The sequence below is a fragment of the Lepidochelys kempii genome, chromosome 3 (genome assembly GCF_965140265.1).
Source record: "Lepidochelys kempii isolate rLepKem1 chromosome 3, rLepKem1.hap2, whole genome shotgun sequence".
NCBI lineage: Eukaryota > Metazoa > Chordata > Testudines > Cheloniidae > Lepidochelys > Lepidochelys kempii.
In genome coordinates, this window is record NC_133258.1 from 200,783,335 (window position 1) to 200,805,351 (window position 22,017).

At 42.8% G+C, this 22,017-nt stretch overlaps 1 protein-coding gene across 10 annotated transcripts in view; it reads left to right on the forward strand.

The window, feature by feature from the left end:
* Positions 1-22,017, forward strand: part of PAK5 (p21 (RAC1) activated kinase 5) — a 178,854-nt gene that overhangs the window by 83,472 nt on the left and 73,365 nt on the right. For 7 of the 10 annotated variants that reach the window (XM_073339628.1, XM_073339626.1, XM_073339625.1 and 4 more), the window contains one exon: positions 9,436-9,517. The exons of 2 other annotated variants lie outside the window; for them this stretch is intronic. In XM_073339628.1, the coding sequence (XP_073195729.1) occupies positions 9,445-9,517 (73 nt within the window). In that variant the 5' untranslated portion in view covers positions 9,436-9,444. Of the gene's footprint in view, positions 1-9,433; positions 9,518-22,017 lie in introns of those variants that run through there. One more of the 10 variants, XM_073339632.1, reaches the window with a different exon arrangement.

The following is a 22,017-nucleotide window of genomic DNA, read 5'->3' on the forward strand; positions in this document are numbered from 1 at the left end:
GGCTTTTGTCACTGATTAGCTCCTGGTGTTTTACCTTTTACCCGTCTACCTTCATCTTAATTAATTACTTCCTAGCTGTGGGTTTGTTAGCTCAGCTTTAACCCACATGTATTTATATTATCAGAATTGGGCAGGGGAGGGGAATTAGGCAGCATTTTGCTATTGCAAAGATTTCTGCCCAGGAGAGTAACAGGATCAACATGTACATTGTTCATGCATGTCATGTGAAATGGGTCCTTTGTTTGACTACATAGTTGTCTGAAGTTCCAGAGAAAAGATAAATTTGGCTTGGGACAAGAGCTATCATGTTTGTTAAAAGGGCAATTCCCTGTCTTCGTCATGAAATCATCTAAAATTTGATTGCTCCCAGGAGAATTTTATAAGTGGGGCACCTGATGTAGGTTACTACAGTCTGGTCTTCACTACAGGGAGATCGACGCTGCTGCAATCTAGTGAAAACCTGTTAAGTCGACAGCAGAGCACTCTCCGGTTGACCCCGGTTCTCCAGCTCCCCAAGAGTAAGGGAAGTCGACCGGAGAGCGTCTCCAGTCGACGCAGTGAAGACACCGGGGTAAATTGACCTAAGCTATGTTGACTTCAGCTATGGTATTCACATAGCTGGAATAAAAAAGGAAAGGAGTACTTGTGGCACCTTAGAGACTAACCAATCTTGAGTAGTTGGAGTAGTGTAACTTAGGTCAACTTACCCCCATAGTGAAGACAAGCCCTTTAAGTGGCCAGTGAAGCAGGAAACTAGGTGAGGTTCCCTAGAAATGATCCTCTGCAGATCTAGCACGGGTGGAGATCTCCCAAATGCAGGGGATCTATGGGGGAAGGACATACCCGGATTCTCAGAGGAGCCATCCTGCCTGGATTACTGCCTCACCATATAGTTAGGCAAAGCCAATGACCTCATGACTCCAAGTCTGTTCTTGCTTGCTCTTTATTTTATGCCCTTCCACAAACAAGTACTTATAATGTCCTCCCAGCATAGGGTATTGTTAACTGCGGGCTGCCACAATCTGTCATGAACTACTGTCCTCTGGAAGGGTACTTAGAGGGACAATGTAAAAACTTCCCACTCTTGGTGATTCCACGCTCTTTGGAATCCAGGATACTTGCAAGTATTTAAAGGGAGGCGATAGAACTGGACACTTAGTGGCAAAAGAAAACACAAATAGGTTCACCTCTTCAATACGCATCCTTTCATTTGTATTTCAGCACCATCCAGAATAAACATGCAATACAGGCCCTTCCCCCAGAGCCTGAGGGTCATGAAAACAGTGAAATACAGTGCAAACTTTTTCTTTGTTTGTTTTGAGAATCTCAAATTCCTCGTCTTGCTGCCTCTGCAGTCTAGAATGGTGGAGTTTTCTTGTTTCAGGCTTTTGGCGTTTCTCTTAAGATAAAGTCAGAATTGTATCTATTGAATGGCTTTGTTTTATGAAAAACACTATGCTGGTGAATCAAATGTTTCCTGTTTATCAGTACACATCAACCCAAGTATCATTTGCCAGCACAGACCACTATTATACTGTTTGATTTATGTGACATTGTTGTCTGAAATTGCTGATGCTGTACTAAATTTCCTTGTTTTGCAAGTGATGGAATAATAAGTAACCTTGTGGTGGGAGGGGGTGGGTGGGAGGAGAACAAACCAAGCACTGTTATCTGCAGCTTTGGGATTTTCATTGTTTCTGAACTCAGAACTGATTCTGACAGCTTGGTGGTACTCCTGCTTGCCATATGAAAGGGCTGCTCCCTCCATGGGGCAAACAACATGTCACGTCTGCTCCCCTCTCTGTTCTCCCCCTACCCACCCCCTGCCCAGAGGAGTTTAGCAGTTGGGTTTGTGTAATTAGGGATTCCCCAGCCCTTCCCTAACCTCATCCCCAAAACCTCTTTCAATGCTGGTGGGAATGGAGTCCCATGAAGCTCCACTCCAGTTCAGTCACCTGCTCCACTTCCACTGTCTGTCAGACCTTCTGTGCCCATCGGTGGTGGAGTTAATGGGATTTGCTCTTCAGTTATTCCGTTTACTTGTACACATTCCAAATCTCCAACAAGTAGCTTCAAACCATCCTCTATTTTAAATTTTAAGCAACTTAGCAGAAGAATGTTCCCTATTTCCCATGCTCAAAGTGCCAAACAGAGCCTGAGGCCTGGGTTGGATGATATTAAGTTCTGCACTAGCAGTAGGTTTAAGGTTCAGTGTCTCACAACCCTGAGGAGCCAAAAACAAGCTTCAAACCATTGGAAAGGGCAGATTGCCAGCTTCCTAGAAGACATAAATTTCCTTCTAGCCCTGAAGAGACCTGAAATACTGACCTTAAAATCAGCTATTGTTAGGTGGAAAGGAGCTATTTTAGTTCACGGTCAACACTTTACACCAGGCCATGAGCACTGTACAGAGGACCTATGCTAAGTGAGTTGTTAGGTTTTACAGGAGAGCTGTGACAAGTAATCCCAATAACACTTTGTAAAACCTCAGTAAAATAATAGAATAATAGCTGTTCTGTGACATCATGGCATATAGAGAACAACAGGCTGGTACTGCAGAGGTTTTATCACCACTGGTTTGAAATGCCTCGCATTGAGTAATGCAGCCCTCCTAAACTCATGCTTGTAAAACCACACTCAAATCAGAAGAGGTCTATAATTTCCTGACATAAATACAGTATATTTGTGTGTTTAATTACATATCTTCCCCATCAGTTTCTTTGTTCGCCACCAGTTTGTGATGGTTTTAAATGAACTTTTGCCGCCAGACTGATAACAATGGAAGATCACTTGAAGGATGTTAAAGTGACCCCTCCCAAAGCACAGAATTGTCTGAGCAGGCTGGCTGCTTGAGCAAGGCGGTCTGGGTTCTGTTCCCAGTTCTGTCACTCACCTGCTGCATCACTTCCCCTCTGCTGCTCTTGCCCCCACCTTGATCCTTTCTCCTGTCTCTGTTATCTGAACTGTAACTCTCCAAGACCAGCCGTGTCTCACTGTGTTTGTATAAGGTCTTGCACTGTGTAGCCTTCATCTTAGTGGGGGACTGTAGGCACTGCAGTACTCCTTAAATAATAGGAAGCATGGTCTAGTGATTAGGGCGTTAAGCCGAGGACTTGGGAGACTTGGATTCAATTCTCTGCTCTGCCACAGACTTTGAGACCTGGAGCAAGTCACTTAGCTTCTTTGTGCCTCTATTCCCCATCTGTAAAGTGGGGATAACCACATTACCCTACCTCGTGGAGGGTGTTGAGGATAAATAAATGTAAAGGTTGTGAAATGCTCACCCACTGTGGTGATGGGGTGGGCGAATTGTTTCTTGATGCCACATATGGCGATCCATTAGACTCTGAGCAAGAACCAGCCAGCAAAGTACATGAGAGAGAAGATGCTCGATGCTACCTCCCAGCACTGGCCCACCCTATCCAGCATCCCATCTCTAGTTGGGGCCATTTCTGATGTTTTGGGGAGGAGGGGAATTCCCCAGCATACCATCTTCTCAAATCGGAAATATATGGTACCCACCTGTAATTTTGGGCCCTAAAATCTATTTATATTGGGTCCACTTCACTTACTAACCATCATCTGCAATCATTCAGTATTGGTGACTTAATAGGAAAACGTTCCTTAAAGAACTACATATTCTCTTCTTCCCCAAGGAATCGATGTGGTGGTAGTAGTGGTGAAAGAATACATACAGTTAAAAACACAAATGGGATGATAAAAAAATGTTGTCCCCCTCAGTACACTAATTCTCAAGTGCTGGGTTGGAACTTGGTTAGCTCAGCTGACCAGCAAGGGGTAAGAATCACACAAAGATGGATTTTGTTTTGGGTGTTTTGTTTTTTTTAATCAGGGCCATATGTTTGCAGCTGCAGTCCGTGCTTCAGGGAGGGACAGGAACGCTAGCAGAAACTATGATATTTTGTATCGTTCGCACGAAAGCAATCACATGTGGTGAAAAAAAACGGCGCAAAAGAAGGGCACCCATGCTTCACTGTGCAGATGATCACTGCTGCAGCCGGAATCCTTTCCTTAGGAGGAATCTGAATTGAATACTCTGAATCAAGGGATACATGCCTGTCAGAGCCCTGAGGTCTAGCTGCAGTATTTAGAATATGGCCATTGTGCAGGCAGCTACCAGTCTAGAATTAGAGGCCACTCAAGAGGTAAGTGAAGCTTTTGACATCTAGAACTAGCCCCCCTCTGTTTATAGTGGGGGTTTTCCATTAGAGACAAGGTTTCTATTCTATTTATTCCGGTTCTTATACCAGTCTGGCACTCCATTGTCGTGGGCAAGCATGTTTGAGGCCTTCCTTTGACACACGTTGACATAGTTAGGTCTGAATTCTTTCAGGGCAAAAGACCGTAAAAGACCCTTCATCTTGGCCAGAGATTTCTGAGGCAAAAGTACATGTAGTTCCCATTAAAGATATGAAGAGAACACAACCTCTCTGAAGTGCAATATTTCCTCCCCATCAAAAAAAAATAAGGGTTCTCAAACTACTGGAGAGGATTTTGCCTGCCTTTGCACACTGCTTTACAGAGTTTCCTCTGAAGTTATATTTTTAGGCTTGTCAGAGTTACGTTGGGGAGAGTGGGGGAGAGAGAGATTACTATTGATGTTTGGTTTTTTTGTGCATTTTCCAATAATAGGTTGAAATGTTCAGTTGTGCAAAATTATGGGGGGCAAGTCAAACCATTATTGATGTTGAGATTCAAGAATTTAAAGTGATTATAATAAGGAAAACACAAATTGTCAATTTTGGAATTATTTAAGCTCAGTACCAATGTGGACACAAGAACAAATGGATATAAACTGGCCACCAGGAAATTTAGACTAGAAATTAGACGAAGGTTTCTAACCATCAGAGGAGTGAAGTTTTGGAATAGCCTTCCAAGGGAAGCAGTGGGGGCAAAAGATCTATCTGGCTTTAAGATTAAACTCGATAAGTTTATGGAGGAGATGGTATGATGAGATAACATGGTTTTGGTAATTAAATATTCATGGTAAATAGACCCAATGGCCTGTGATGGGATATTAGATGGGGTGGGATCCGAGTTACCCAGGAAAGAATTTTCTGTAGTATCTGGCTGATGAATCTTGCCCATATGCTCAGGGTTTCGCTGATGGCCATATTTGGGGTCAGGAAGGAATTTTCCTCCAGGGCAGATTGGAAGAGGCCCTGGAGGTTTTTCACCTTCCTCTGTAGCATGGGGCACGGGTTACTTGCTGGAGGATTCTCTGCTCTTTGAAGTCTTTAAACTACGATTTGAGGACTTCAATAGCACAGATATAGGTGTGAGGTTTTTTGCAGGAGTGGTGGGTGAAATTCTGTGGCCTGCGTTGTGCAGGAGGTTGGACTGGATGATCATAATGGTCCCTTCTGACCTAAATATCTATGAATATATGAACTCCACATCAAAATATGCTATATACATATCCTTAACTCAAACTAAGTTCTTAAGCAGCATTTTTCTCACTTTGCCTGTCTGTAAATTTCTTTTATAAATGCAAATATTTTTCCCTCAGTTTGTGTGCATTTGATAAATGTTTATTTCACCAATAGAAATCAAATCCTTCCAAGCCAACGTACGCACAACCCAAAAGGCCCCAGGCACCTCCCTCTAGACATTCTCTGCAAAATTATAATTCAGCGAAGTCCAAGGATTCCCCGGAGGGAATACAGCTAGCTTGGTCAACCATATAGATTATACCCAGGGATGTACTGACATTTTGACAGTTTCCCTGAAAATTTCAAAGCTGTATTAACTCTGGATTTGGTTGTTCAGCAGCTACTTTGGTTACTTTTTAAATCGATTTTCCTAGTAACTATCTCATCTCATCTGCTCAAAGCTGAGAGCTTTGTCTTGTCAACTCCCCTCTTTTTTTTTGTTTGTTTGTTTTGATTTTTTGTTTTGTTTTGGGGGTTTTTTGTTTGGTTGGTTTTTTTGCAGGCCCGAAGTGTCCCTTTGCCTCATTCCAGAAAAATCTAATTGTACCGTTCAGGTAGAACATGCTGTTCCCAAAGACAGAAAAAAGTTAGGCACAGCAAGGTGTCTTACAACTCACTGACGGAATGCTTCTTCTGAGGGACCATTCTAGGTGGGAAAAGTAGATCCGCCTCCATGTGAATTTTAATCCATGGCCTTTGTTTTCAAGTGTCATTGAGGCAGTCTGGGATGCAGACACCTGTCCACTTGATTGAGACCAAAAGCTGTTTCATATAGGTCATTGAATAAATATCAACTGATGAGAGTTTTCAATGGCTACTGATTTCCCATTACTAACATCCAATCTAGTTCTTGTTAACTCTGTGTCAGATCATGTTGCTTGTTCTTGGCATTTTTTGATGGCTACAGAAGTCTCCTAGAAAGAGCAGTCACTGCAGTAGGGTGAAAGATCTGGATTTCTCCAAAAAGCTTACTTTTATCAAAACTTACTCGCATCAATACCAAGCAGTTAAATCAAGGATGAGTAATACCCATTAGTCAGAATGACAAATGGTGTTTTAAAAATTCAACGTATAGGAGACACATCTCATTTAGCCTTAAAATATTTGCATGCCATGGCACTAAGACTTTTCTGAGTTTCCGTGATCACTGAATGTCCTAATGGGAAGGTTTAAGTGAACAGTATTTTATAATAATTCAGTGTTCTTCACAAAAGATTGTGGGAAGTTTTCTGGAGTAGTTGGATGAAAGAATGAGCTCTAGGAAACACTTCAGGAAGAACCATTATATTGCTTGACAATATATAGTAAGGAAAGAGAGGATAATTGACTTTCCAAATGCTCTTACAGAGCAATAGAGACAAATATCTAAGTAGTAACAATTTAATGTAAGCATCTGCACTTCACTGTAGAGTTTACAAATGTTTTTCTTCCAGGCATACTTTAGTAGGTACACTGTGCCGTGCTACACGGCTACCTTCAATTAAGATGATAAACCTGTAAAAAGGTTTAATATGTTTCTATAACTATCACCACATTTGTTAGGGTTAATTTATAATATTTTGGGTGGGGTTAATTTTTTAAAATGATTAAATGTGCAGCCACCTGCTGCAAAGCCCTTAGACTGGAATGCAAATGAACTTTTATGCTTATAGCAACCCTACAATATCTAATACAGATTGCCGTAATTTCTTAGAAAGCATGTCTATTAATTTCTGATTTCTTAGAAAACGCGTCTATTAATCACTGATTATCAATAGTTACCTATAAAAGTTGTCTTAATGGAAAGTGTATTCCAAAAATGGGCGGAGACCAGAGAACAGGTCCTCGATAGCCAACATAACATAGACCATCCTAAAAAGTGAAAAATGAAGGCAATCCTTTTTCCACGAAGGCTGAGATTACCTTTCTGTATGAGTAGTATTACACACATTAAGATAAGGAGGATTTGTGGCACCTTAGAGACTAACCAATTTATTTGAGCATAAGCTTTCGTGAGCTACAGCTCTAAGGTGCCACAAGTACTCCTTTTCTTTTTGCGAATACAGACTAACACGGCTGTTACTCTGAAACCACACTTTAAGATATATGCAGTATGTATTATTGTATAGCCCAGATCATCAAAAGATGTTTGGCACCCACAATAGGTTTGTACTATTGTCACAGAAGTGGTGTTAACTGTGTGCTGATATTGTGGTTGGCCATAGCACCCACTTCAACATTTGAGAGGACTGCTTATTCTCCTGCCATGACTAATCTGCACTGTTGTTTGCTTATCATGGTGCCAGAAAGCTGCAGCTTAGATCCGCTCCCCATTGTTCTAGGTGTTATACAAATATCTAGTCCCTGTACCAAAGAATTTACTGTCTAAATAGATGAATAAAGGTGGGGGAGTAGGGAAGAAGTAGTATCATTCCCATTTCACAGATGGGGGAACTGAGGCACAAAGATTAAATGACTTGCCCAAGTTCACATTAGGGAGTTGGTGGCAGAGCCAGAAACTAAACCAGCATCTCTTTTGGTCCCTGTCTCTTACCTGTAAAACCACTCTTCCACATCCTGCTTGTTAGGGATGCATAGTCACACGACACATGTCTTCAAACGTATCCTGTGCTCCTGGAGTCCCCCTGTGGGTGGTCGGAGAGCCAAACTCAAGCTGTGACACTTCTGCTCCAGCTTACCCACTTTGCTTCTGTCTTTAATTGTATGCACGTACAAGCGGGGCGGGACTCTTCTCACTAAAAGAAATTCTAAATATAACCTCTGTAATGTGCAGAATGTTTGTTTGATCTTCCCTGTGAATTAAATTAAATATACACTGAACTGTTATCTGCAACCTGCCTGGTCACTGGCACACTTGTAATGCTGTCTCTGTCTCTATCCACCAGCAAGTGAGGTGTAGGTGAAATGGATTTAGGTGGATTAAAATGAAAGCGTTAATTTTTAAAGGTATCCTAAATGCATAGTGCCATATTCTCTGCTGATGTAAATTGGTATTGATACACTAAGTTCAATAGGCCAATGTCAACTTACTCCAGTTGAAGATCTGGCCCTTAATACAGAGAAGATGGGAGCTGATATATCAAATTGCAATACTTCTTTCCAAACAATTTGTCTGCTCTCTTGACAGACTTATGATTTCATACCTGTGCAACTATTATTAAAATATCTTTCAGACCTCTGGCTTTGTCATTCCCTTCAGGCATTCCAACTGTATCATATCTTCTTTCTCCTGATAAATCACCACCATCTTTATTCCTGACAATTTTGCATCTTCCTAACAGCCTGGATTTTTCTCCTAATTCAAAATATTTGAATAAATGGGGACTTCTCTCAGCTCCTGTAGTGTAATGTATTTTTATAGTGTAATATAATATAGCAGTAAGTAAAACATCCTTGGCTCATTTTCAGAAATAACTGGTGATTTTGGTGTGTCCAGATTTCAGGTACTCAACTTATCATGATTCGACGGAGGATGCTCAGCACTGCCTGAAAAATCAAGCTCCTTTTTAGATGTCTTAAATTGGGCACTCAAAATCACTATTCATATTTGAAAATCTAGGATACTTTTTATTAAAAAAAATTAGAAACCAAATATTTAAATCTCTTTAGTTTCTTTTAGTATGTGGAGCGCCTTGACAACCAATAAATGACAGGGAACCTGCAGGTAACTTAATATATATATTTAAAGATAATAGAGTGCCTACAATATGTTCATTTAAACTACTTATGGTGGCTCAGTTCAAAATTACTGTGCATTAAAATCCACTGAATGCCACAAGCCTTCTAAATTAGGAAGAACATGTCAAGCGATATGTGGAGATGGGCTCTTGTACAAGAGTAGTTTACAGTGAGAAGAATGAGTATTGTTCCCTGGAGTACATACATCCCAGTTTGGTGATTCCGTACCAGCTTTTACTATTTCTCTCCAAACACTTACTGTCTTTTGGGTTTTTTTATTTGTTCCATTGTGCATCTCTATTAGATATTTCTCATGGGCCAGCTATCAAGAAACACCCTGCTGTGCTGTGGTGTGGCGAATGAAGGCATTTTCAACCATAAACAAGGTATTGTGTGGTTTAAAAAAACACCCTGACAATGACAAGTCTCAGATGGCTTGTAATTGTTTAAATGTATCTTACTTGTATTGCTTAGAGATATAGTGTCTTTTGAGAAACTGACCAATTTGACAAAATATTTAAATGATCAGGCTGCTACAGGGTAGATTAGAAAATGTTTTTTATGAAGCATGTTGCATGCTTATTTGGTGTGGTCTGTGAATCAGTCTGTATGTATCTTTTTTCCTAAGTCTCTCTTTCAAAAGAGACTATTAGATTCCTAAGTCCTATTGACTGTCAGTTAGAGTTAGGCACTTACCTGTATGGGACTTAGCCTCTTAGTCAGTTAGGCACTTTAAAAAGGTTGGGGTAAAATTTAATTGAGTTCAAGAGTAAGGCTTGACAAACTTTTTATTCTCATGGATGAATGTTTACTCACCTGTGGGACTATTTGCATGCATAGGAGATTGCTAGCATGACAAAATTCTGTAATATGGCAATATATTGGCTGGCTGAATTCATTATTTGCCTTTGATTTTTTTTTATTTTTTTTTTTTTGGCTGCTGGATGGTTATTTTGTGATTCTCCATCTGATTAATTGCTAGGGTGCCTAGAACTTTTTATAAGGGGTGTGTTATTTGTTGCCTAAATTGCAATGATTGATTATTCAATAGATAGCAGTACAGGAAACTGTATCATAAAGATGAAGGAATAACAGGACATTCACTGCCTATAGTATAATTAAGAATGTACTCAAAAAGCAATTGAGAGAAACAATATTAATGAGGTCTAAAACCATTGTCTACAAAGAAGTAACAAGATCTGCCTCTAGGTAACAAATGAACACTTGCGACCTACATTCATCATAATTGTTCTGATGCTTTACTGGCTTAGACAGTGTGTGTGTCTGCTTTCCTGTGCAGATATTTTGTCTGGGGAAGGACACAAGGGCTACCCATTCCTTACACACCTGAACTAGGTTCTGAGCAAAGTAGTAGTCCCTGTGTTTATGGTGTGCAAGATCAGTGCCACAGTCAGCACTAATTGCCCCGCAGCTAGGTCCCACACTGGTCAGGCGTGGAGTGAAGCAGAATGCTGTGTCCTCTTCCAGGATGGTACGGTGGCTGCATTACCTGGAGCTCGGGGAGGCAGGGTACCTGTTTTTGAGGTGTGACTCTGCCAGAGCTCCCCCTGAAGTGATGAGCCCCCCTCTCTCAGCCCCAATATGTGGCTGTGCCTTAAAGGCATATTAGAGCCCCTACTTTCTCTTGTTCAAGTCACAGTTACGTGATATCTGAATCAGAGGCCACTCTTGACCATGTTGCCCCTAGTAGTCCTGTTTTTCCATCTGACAGTTCTATCATGGAAACGGCATAATAGCTTGAGGTTTTTGAGTTATCCATTGGACATTAGTTATGCCTGTGTGCAGCCTCTGAGGTGAGGGGGTGGTATTGCTTCAGAGTCCGGCTGTACCAATGCACAGGCATTACCAAGAATTGTCTAGAGGCACATCTTTGACCCATGAGTGAAGTCTGAGAATGGGCTTAGCACAGAGGATTTCTGCAGGGCTAAGAGGGGCAGAATTCCCCTTCCTCCACCCCCGCACTCCCAGACAGGATATAGACTACCTCAGTGCAGCTGTTGCAGCCCATGGACCATAGTTGCAGCCCATGGACTAAACACACTCGCTCAGTGGCCAGCTTTACACTGCAGTGGAAACACAATGGTCCTGTTGCATCCAGGAACGTCCGTCACCCAGTGATTCCTGCATCAAGCTTGCATCTTGTGGCTGAGCTACGGCATATTGTTTCCGAAGTTTACAAATAAAGGCTAACATGGGAAATCATTCCTCAGCTTCTCACTCCTAACCACTAAATTCACCTACATACTATCTTATAGCCTGGGGAATTCAATTCCATTTTCTTTGAAACTTACCCCTTGTGTCAAAGTTATTTTCGGTTTCTGATCACTCTTGTAGTCAGATCTGTGACAAGATCAACCAGTGGTGGTCACTTTTTTTAGTCCTCCACTAGATCCCCTCATCTTGCAAACCTCATCCTTCTTCCTCCTATATTTGCATTTAGGGCCCGCTTTCATCTCAGGCTCCCATTCTCCTCATGTGGCTTCTCCTATCTCTCTCTCTCTCTCTGGTAATCCCCTCTGCCAGCTTCTCATACAAGTGCAGCTCTTCTAATCTAGCGGAGGAAGGTATAACACGATCCAATGGCTGGAAGCTGGAGCTAGACACATGCAAGCATACATTTTTGAGAATGAGGGTGATTAACCAGCGGAACAATTTACAAAGGGCCATAGTGCAACCATTTTTAAATCAAGATTGGATGCTTTTCTAAAAGGTATGCACTAAGAATTATTTTGGGGGCAGCTGTCTAGCCTGTGTGCTACAGGAGGTCTGACTAGATCAGTGGGTCTCAAACTTTTTTACTGGTGACCCCTTTCACATCACAAGCCTCTGAGTGCGACCCCCCTCCCAATAAATGAAACACACTTTTAACTATATTTTAACACCATTATAAATGCTGGAGGCAAGCGGAGTTTGGGGTGGAGGTTGACAGCTTGCGACCCCTCTTGTAATAGCCTTGTGACCCCCTGAGGGGTCCCGACCCTCAGTTTGAGAACCCCTGGACTAGATGATCACAATGGTCCCTTCTGGATTTAGAATCCATGAATTCCCCTTCTCTGGTAACACTACCAGAGACACAGAAAATGGAGATACAGAAAACCATAATCACCTAATCCGCTGAAGGGCTGTCTGCCTGTAGGCAGGAGAGTATAGCTGCAAATCCTGCCCAGTGGCACAGCACACTTGCCGGGGGGGTGTTGTTATTTGGTTTTTTTGACAAAACAAATATCAGCTTTTTTTTAAAAAGGCAGTGGACATGCTTGAATCTACTGCCATTTTGAAGACAGGCTTCTTAAGGTCTTCAGGAGAACCTATAATACCTCCCTACTGCAGAGGACTGTATCTGCCTTCTAAAATGAGTGACATGTGGGGCGTGATCCAAAGCCCACTGAAGTCCAAGGGGAATTTTTCCACTGACTTTAGAGGCTTTCATTCAGGCCCATATGTTTACATGGTCCATCTATTTCCTTTGATTTCTCCCTTCCCCCCGCCCCCCGATACACACACCCCTGCCCCCAACACCCAATATTTGTGGTGGTTTTCACTTAAGCTAAAAATTTAGCATGACATTATAACTTTTTTTTTAATTGTATGTGCACAGTAGAGAACACGCATTTGATTAAAAATAGACATCAGTTTCAAACAGTGAGGGGAAAATACTCTTAAGGTTGGGGGAAGAAGAAAAACCACTGTGCACAAAACCCAGTAGCTATGCAGAACCCTTTTACTGCTTTTCTTCCCTGCCCTTATCTCAGCTGCAGAGCTGAGACTCAGTGGATTTCTTTGAAACAAAATTAGCAAACAATGGTTATGTCTGTACTACAGCTTATGCCAACATAATTTAGGTTGCTTGGGTGTGAATAAACCACCCACACACACACACCCCCAAGCAACCTAAATTACTCTGGCATGAGCACTCATATGCACAGCACTATGTCGGCAGGAGAGCTTCTCTCACCAACATAGCTTCTGCTGCTCTCTGGTGGGGGTTTTTTTTATGCCAAGAAAGTTCTCGCCCATCAGCATAGAGTGTCTTCGCCACGCATACTACAGCATCATACCTGTCTCGGTTCAGCTGGCCACTGCAGCACTGTACGTATAGACATGGCCTTAGTTTGATTTGCTTGGCAGAACATGGTTTCAGGTTTAACAATAGGACAACCAGCTCTGTGTGTTGCACCAAAATTACCGTAGCCAAACATACAGTGACTCCTCACTTAAAGTTGTCCCGGTTAACGTTGTTACGTTGCTGATCAATTAGGCAACATGCTCGTTTAAAGTTGCGCCATGCTCCCTTATAACATCGTTTGGCAGCCACCTGCTTTGTCCGCTGCTTGCAGGAAGAGCAGCCCGTTGGAGAGAGCTGGTGGGGGCTTGGAAGCAGGGTGGACCGGCAGCCCCCCCATCAGCTCCCTGCTCCCCTAAGTTCCCTGTGCAGCAGCCGCCCAGCAGGCTATCAATTGCCAGCAGTTCTGCTGTCCCTCCACCCACTGCCATGTGCTGCTCCTGCCCTCTGCCTTGGAGCTGCTCCCAGGAGCCTCCTGTTTGCTGTGTAGGGGGGAGAAGAGGGGTACTAATGTCAGGGTGTCCCCCTCCCCCCTGCTCCTGCCCCCCGCTTACCCCATCTCCATAGAGCTGGGGGTGGGCACGACAGGGCTCAGGACAGAGGGAGCTTGCTAGTAGCAGCTGCTATCTCAACTGGCTGATCTCCTTAAAAAGGCAATGTACTTAGAGTGGCGTCAGCAGACTTAAAGGGGCAATGCTCATCTCTCTCTCTCACGCACACACAGGGTGTGTTTCTCTGTCTCTGTCTGCCGTGCTGCCTCCCCTCCCTCCATTTGTGCTGCCTTGTAGAGTGTGAGGCTACATTAACAACAGTGTGTTAACCCTTGAGGGCTCAGGCGAATGCTAGGTCATCATTCAGCACTAAGGCATTCCCTGGGAAATATTCCACCATCTGACTCCAACACCTCAACCAAGCTTCACAATCATCATTGTTGTGTACAGTATTAAATTGTTTGTGTAAAACTTATACTCTCTGTGTGTGTGTGTATATATATATATATATATATATATATATATATATATATATATATATATATATATATATATATATATAAAATGTAATCTCTTGTCTGGTGAAAAATTTCCCTGGAACCTAACCACCCCCTCACCCTCCCACACACACATTTACATTAATTCTTATGGGGAAATTGGATTCGCTTAACATTGTTTCACTTAAAGTCACATTTTTCAGGAACATAACTACAACTTACAGGAGTTACTGTAATCCAATTAACTACACTGTATGATTTCATGCAAGTATGTATGTTACAGTTGTATGGATTGTTGCAGAGTAGCAGCTGTGTTAGTCTGTATTCGCTAAAAGAAAAGGAGTACTTGTGGCACATTAGATACTAATAAATTTATTTGTTAGTCTCTAAGGTGCCGCTCAGTTTAGCCATGATCTCATACTGGCACAGAATAGTGGGTAGGACTTCTTTTGGTTTTTTATCCCTTATTTCATGTGTCTTTGGTCTGGATCAGCACTCCTGTAACTTTAAGGGTGATTACATATTGGTTACTTGGCCAGTCGTTCTTTAACGTGCAGTAATGTATGTTTTTAATGATGTAATTCACTCCTGCCCTGACAAAGCCCGAGTGATCTGGTTTGGGGCTGAGATCAATGGACTAAAATTGATAGAGCTCTAATAGTGCAGGGCCAGATTGTGGCCTGGACTGTATGCGGGTGCGTGGCCGGAGCACTAGGAGCTTTCCCCTCGTTGCCTTGCTTGCATAAGGGCTGGAGCCAATGGTGCAGGGGGAGAGCACAGGATCCCGAAGGCACCAAAGAGGGCACAGGGAGGAGGAGACAAGCCATGCTGCATATACATACCTCCACTCCAGCTCACAGAGTGGGGATAAGCCTGCAACGGGAGTATGCTGAATCCGGTTAAGGGGTGTAGCAGCTGGTGGGTTGGCACTGTGCACTCTGGAGCTCCCAGAGGCATTCTGCCTGCCTAAAGCAGAATCGCACCCACTGCAAAGAGCTGTCCCTTTAATGGCACCATTGAGTGCTTATGTAGTTACGGGTGAGATTTTTCCAAAGCACTCAGCATTGGCCTCACTCTGCTCCTTCTGAAGTCCACAATAAAATTCCATGGCCACAGAGTTAGGCCAATGCTGAGTGCTTTGAAAATTCCTCTCCATTCTGAATTTAAGATTTACTAATTTTTGTGGCCTCGCTGCATATCAGAATCTATGAGCCTGATTCTCCTTTCATTTGTATCAGCATAATGAGCTGTAACTCCATTTAAGTCAATGCAGTTACACCAGCGTCAGAGGAGAATCGGAGCTTCTGTCAATGTCTTAGCTTCGCTTTCAGTGTACTTCCTAGTGATTTATGCTACGATGAATCAATAAGTGGACATTAGCTTCCCCTCAGGATTGAACGCTTGCCCTGCATACATTCATCTGAAGCACTAGCTACACAATCTATCCTCACTTGAATTTGATTTGTTGCTCAACTCATATTCTTTAGTTTACAATCAAGTATTGGAAAAGGGCAATATTAATCAGAGAACACGAGCGGAAATTGGCAGGCTAATGGTGCACTGTTGCATTGTTTACTGTACAATAGAATGATTGAGGTCACTGTTACGGAAAGCCATTAAGAAATGAAAAGCTTATTAAAGGGAAACTGTTAGCATATTAATTGCCTGTTGTAAGCACACATTTCTTTACCTTCGCTACTAACAATGCCCTGGATTCTTAAGTTTTGTTTTTTGTTTTTGTTTTTTTAAGTTTCACTTTTATTTGTTACACAATTCTCCCAGGGTCTGATTGTGTTCCCAAGATGACCATGTGGATCTTTCCCTCCTCATTAGAAAGAGGGCTTGGTGAAATCTAGAGCAGAATCTCCTACTGAGGGCTGTCCAGGTGTCTGGGTTAGGGGAAGGTTGGTAGGCAGTGGGCTGGCCATGGACAGAATGGAAATAGGCATCATCTCCCCCAACGAGTCCCCTCTCACCCAGGCAAGTTCATGGCAAAACAAACAAAAGGAAGTATTTTTTCACACAACACACAGTCAATCTGTGGAACGCCTTGCCAGAGGATGTTGTGAAGGCCAAGACTCTAACACGGTTAAAAAAAGAACTAGATAAGTTCATGGAGGATAGGTCCATCAATGGCTTTTAGCCAGGGTGGGCAGGGATGGTGTCCCTAGACTCTGTTCTATTCATTCCCTCTGAAGCACCTGGTATTGGCCACTGTCGGAAGACAGGATACTGGGCTAGACGGACCTTTGGTCTGATCCAGTATAGCCGTTCTTATGTTCTTAAAACTAACAGTCAAAGGCTGTAGTACGCTTTTGGCTGTGGTAAGGATCCCCCTTTAATGGGCCGGGGGAAGGGGCATCTAAGGACAGCCTCTGGCTGCATGGCTCCAATGAACATGTGCTACCAGTCTTTTTGCCAAGGCAACAGCTTGGGTGAAGGCACGGTGCCTCTGAACAGATGGTCCCTCTGATGTCCCAGGAGCTAGGGTGGAGCCCGTGTCCTGTTCTGAGATAGGGCAAACCCCGCCACCCAGAATAATGGGGGAGACCTCTCAGCAGAGATTTCCTCTCCATTAGCCTTCCTGTGGAGGAGTGGCAAACGGGACCCTCAGTGTGAACAATACAAATGAGTCAGATAAGCTCTGCTTTCAGGTGCTAAGTGAATCAGTGTTTGGGGTCCATCTTGTATAGAACGTTAAACTTTCTACCTGGGGTCTCATAAATGTGGGGACGTTGGTGGTGGTGTTGTTCCTAGGTTTTTTATGACAGCTTGGATTTGGGATCAAATGTAAGCTGACCGTGTCCCTTTAACCTTATGTAAATGTGCGTTTAAGCAGGAATCTTGTACAGTTCCTTTGTGTAGTGTATAGCCATTCCAACGTTGAGAGAGATGAATATTCAAAGTGCACAGAGCTAATTTTCAAAAACTAATTGCTAGCCCATTTTAATACTAAAAGGGACTAATGCTGAATACATGGTAATGACCCGCAGGGAGTCATTGGAAAAAATTAAACACTGGTGAACTTAGTGTGTTGTGCTCTTAATAATTGAAAATGAGTTCAATTTTTAATGGCTAAAAGGAAAATGTATTCTTGGGCTGAGATGCAATATCGAAAATGCCACCCTAGAGTGAATCTTTACAATCCAGCCATGTGTTTTTGAAGAAAAGAGGTTTACATAAGAAATATTGACCTACCGTTCCTGGCAGAATAGCTGTACTAACTGGCATGGTAACATGGATGATTCTACTGGTTCACTAGGACAAAGCATCTTCTTAGTGAATTATTGTAGTGAGAGCCAACTTGGGTTTCTGTAGTTCATACAAGTCTTGCAAATGTTATTTTTTGGTTGAAAATTATTACCTCAGTGTATACATAGGAGTAGGCTTCATGCACGTTTATGAGGCAAGTGTTTTTGTTTTTTTAAATGACTGAGTTCATTTACCTATGCACTGCTCTGACCTGTGCCAGCTGGCACAAGTCACAAAGAGCCTGCCTGACAGATGGGGATAGCATACACCCTCTCCATGCCACCTAGCCCTGGACTGAAGTAGAAAGGTGCTGGAGCTGGCTCCAGATCATTGAGGGAAGAAGGGAACCTTCCTAATGCAGCTGATGTCTTTCCTTTTGGTGCAGGGGGAAGGGCAGGGGAAAGAGTTTTTCCCTTGAAGTTCCAGACAGTTATTAATTTGAGGGGGAAGAAGGGGCAGCATTAAAGTGTCTTTCTCCCATCTCCGGCTCTACTCTTTCAAATCAACGGTAGCCATTTCAGGTGGCATCTATTACCTCTGTCCCTCATGAGGATGTAGGATTCAGCCTGGTGGGTCTTTCAGCCCTCTGGGGGAGAGAGGAGGAAATGAGGTCATCTGTGTGGGGCCCTGAACATTCAATATTAATGTGTGTCCATGGAGTATAAATATTTAAAATTATTTTTTAATAAAGCAATTTAAAATAGAAGCCCTAATAGCAGAGGGAGAGAGGACTCTGAGTAGGGCCTACATTAATGGTCTGTAACCTGGAGCAATCGTGTACTGTCCTAAGGAAAACTGTATTAGGAAGGTATGCCATTTAAGGCACTGTGGTATAAACAATGGAGTTTCCACTTTATGAATATTCCATAACTAATTCTCTTCTGGGGTAAATTGGTGCAGCTTCATTGACATCTGCATCAGCAGAAAATTTGGCCCTCAATCTGCAAAGAAAATATGGGTCCGCTCCTAATCCCATTGGTTTCACCAGGCAGTAGGATTGAGCCCTTTGATTATATAAGTAACTCAAACTCTGGGATTCCTCCCTTAGGCATCAGCTTTGTGCCTTGTGATCTGAGAGAAAGCATCATTCAACCTTGCTCTGAGGTAATAAGCTACTTCAGTGGAGTTAGTACAGATTAACACCACCATGCCCTTCTTTTCTCTGCTAGGAGACAAAGGCAATCTCTAATCTGTTCTACAGTGTCTTGGTTTACTCCATGAATCAGGAAGACCTCATAAGTCTGTGGCACTGCAAGCAGAGTGGGGGTGTTATAAAATAAACATGGGTTCCTCTTTAAAGTTGGCCATTGCTAAGTTGTTATGGCACTTTTATTGATAACATACCTGCCGTTATGCCTTATTGCCACACTTAATGTCATCTTCTGCAATAATTGAAGGGTTGTTTCCTTGACAGTCCTCCCAGATGAACATTCAAATGAATAAATGCGCTGTTTGCAGACATGTTTTAGTACAAATGGAGTATAGTTATGATAGAAATATCCTCATGTGACTGGTTTTTCTGTGGACATGCTTTCTCTGCTGGAACTAGTTTAAATCAATGTAGCAGTAGCTGTCATTTCGGCAGAATCTGCCACCCATATTGCCTCTCAGTAGCACCTTGCTCTGAGTGATCCTATTGAAATTGGTGGGATTATTCACAAGTAAGGTACTAGTAAAGGTGAGGAAACTGTTCACCTACTTTTTTCTGTTTCTTTCAACAGTAACAAATTTATGAATCCATCTAGCCCCATTTCCTCCTCCTCTGGGGGGGGGGGTAGATTCACAGAGACCTGCAAGGAAGCCATTTATAAATATTACATTAATTTAAAGGCAACAGAATGCCCATGAGTCTGTGGGGATGGTGCTAAGAATTAAATTAGTAACTGGGAGCACTAACGTGGGTGGTGATATCAAGAGATAATAGACTTAGTGGGACTTTTTTTTTTTTTAAATCTCTTCACAACACTACCTTTGCCTCTGCTAATGGATCCTGGTGACCTGAATTTTTTATTCCTGGACTCTGGATTAAATTCTGTGGTCTACAGAAATAACCATGAAGGGATTAAAATTCTCTGGGACCAGAACTGATGTTTACCTGGACTACAATTAACTTTCAAAATACAGGGATATTGTGCCAGCAACAAAAGGTTTTTTGATGAGGCGTAAGCACAAACTCCTCCAATTACTTATCTTCAAGAAGTTGATATGTGTCTAGAGTTTATTTCAAAAACAATTTATAAACCTTAGGACTCTTGCTCTTCCATTTGCTTAGTATGCTCTCTGCTTTCCCAACTTGTTACTCAATAACACTATTAATTCGTGTAACAGTAAGTATGGCAGAAAACCTCCCTTTAATTTTGCCTCTCCTTTCTGAAGTGTGTAGGTGATGGCTGCCATCTTGGCCAATACACCAGGAATTGAAAACCAGGGTCCTCAAGAACTAGAAGCATGAGCTGCCAAAGCTCTCTAGCTGGGGGTGTGACACTCATGCTATTTGGATTGGGCAAAGAGGGGGGACGAGTTGCGCACACACGTGCCAGTATCTTACATATAGATGGAATCTTCTGGTTTGACGGTAGAGGACATACATTCTGATCAACAACAGTGTCATTTGTTGAACTCATTAAAGAAAAATGCAACATGGAACTAGATGAAAACAAGCTCTACGTGAACAGGGGGGAGGGGAGTAACAAATTTCCCCCCTTTCCCCATTCCATACAGCAGCAGGCTCCAATCAACCACAAGTACCTGGCACTAGAAGGATCAGAATGCATACATTGGCAGAAAAGAATTAGAGCCACTGGTCTAGATAGTTTTGACGGTTTGATCCTATGTTCACTTGTGGCAGGGGTAAAGCTGCCGTTGCTTTAATGGAGCAAGTTAAGGGCCTCAGTCCAAGAAATCATTTATTAGTTTTGTATTACTGTAGCAACGAGTAGCCTCAGTGGGGCCCCATTGAGGTAGGGGGTGCTGTACAAACAGAACAAAGACAATCTTGCCCTCCAAAAGCTTAGAGTGTAAGAGTTTGGATACAGACAGTGATGGGGGGAGTACAGTGAAACAATAACAATACTGGTCAGCCTGATTGGCAATGGTTTCAACACACTGGCAGCATATCTACTGTCAGGTTTTTGTAGATTTTATGGCAGAGGAGAGGCCCAACTTGATGATCACTTTAGATAAGCTATTACCAGCAGGACAGTGGGGTGGGAGGAGGTATTGTTTCATGATCTCTGTGTGTATATAATGTCTGCTGCAGTTTCCACGGTATGCATCCGATGAAGTGAGCTGTAGCTCACGAAAGCTCATGCTCAAATAAATTGGTTAGTCTCTAAGGTGCCACAAGTCCTCCTTTAGTTTTGCAGATGTTTCTCCCCACTGTGAGGGGCAGCATGGGAGAAAGCACAAAGACACTTGTTAAATTTGTAACAAGTGGGTGATGGAAGCTAATATCATAGGCTGCTCAGAGGTGGGAACTGAGCTTTTGATACTGAATGAAAAATGGAAAGTAGGGTGGGGATAGGTTATGGAGGGCCTTGAAAGTGAAGACAAGCAGATTATGCTTGATATGAAAAGAGGGAGCCAGCAGGGGGATGCAAAGAGGATTGCCAGAATCACAGCTACAGGATAGGAAGATGAGCTCTGTAGCAGCATTCTCCATGGACATGAGTGAGGCATAATGGCTGTTGTCAAGGCCAGAGAAAAGGATATTGCATAGGAACATAATGTAGAAATGCTCTCTAGGCGATCGGGGGAGGTCCCGGATGACTGGAAAAAGGCTAATGTAGTGCCCAGCTTTAAAAAAGGGAAGGAGGAGGATCCTGGGAACTACAGGCCAGTCAGCCTCACCTCAGTCCCTGGAAAAATCATGGAGCAGGTACTCAAGGAATCAATTCTGAAGCACTTAGAGGAGAGAAAAGTGATCAGGAACAGTCAGCATGAATTCACCAAGGACAAGTCATGCCTGACTAATCTAATTGCCTTCTATGATGAGATAACTGGCTCTGTGGATGAGGGGAAAGCAGTGGATGTGTTGTTTCTTGACTTTAGCAAAGCTTTTGACATGGTCTTCCACAGTATTCTTGCCAACAAGTTAAAGAAGTATGGGCTGGATGAATGGACTATAAGGTGGATAGAAAGCTGGCTGGATTGTCGGGCTCAATGGGTAGTGATCAATGGCTCCATGTCTAGTTGGCAGCCGGTATCAAGTGGAGTGCCCCAAGGGTCGTTCCTGGGGCCGGTTTTGTTCAATATCTTCATTAATGATCTGGAGGATGGTGTGGATTGCACCCTCAGCAAGTTTGCAGATGACACTAAACTGGGAGGAGAGGTAGATACGCTGGAGGGTAGGGATAGGATACAGAGGGACCTAGACAAATTAGAGGATTAGGCCAAAAGAAATCTGATGAGGTTCAACAAGGACAAGTGCAGAGTCCTGAACTTAGGACGGAAGAATCCCATGCACCGCTACAGACTAAGGACCAAATGGCTAGGCAGCAGTTCTGCAGAAAAGGACCTAGGGGTTACAGTGGACGAGAAGCTGGATGTGAGTCAACAGTGTG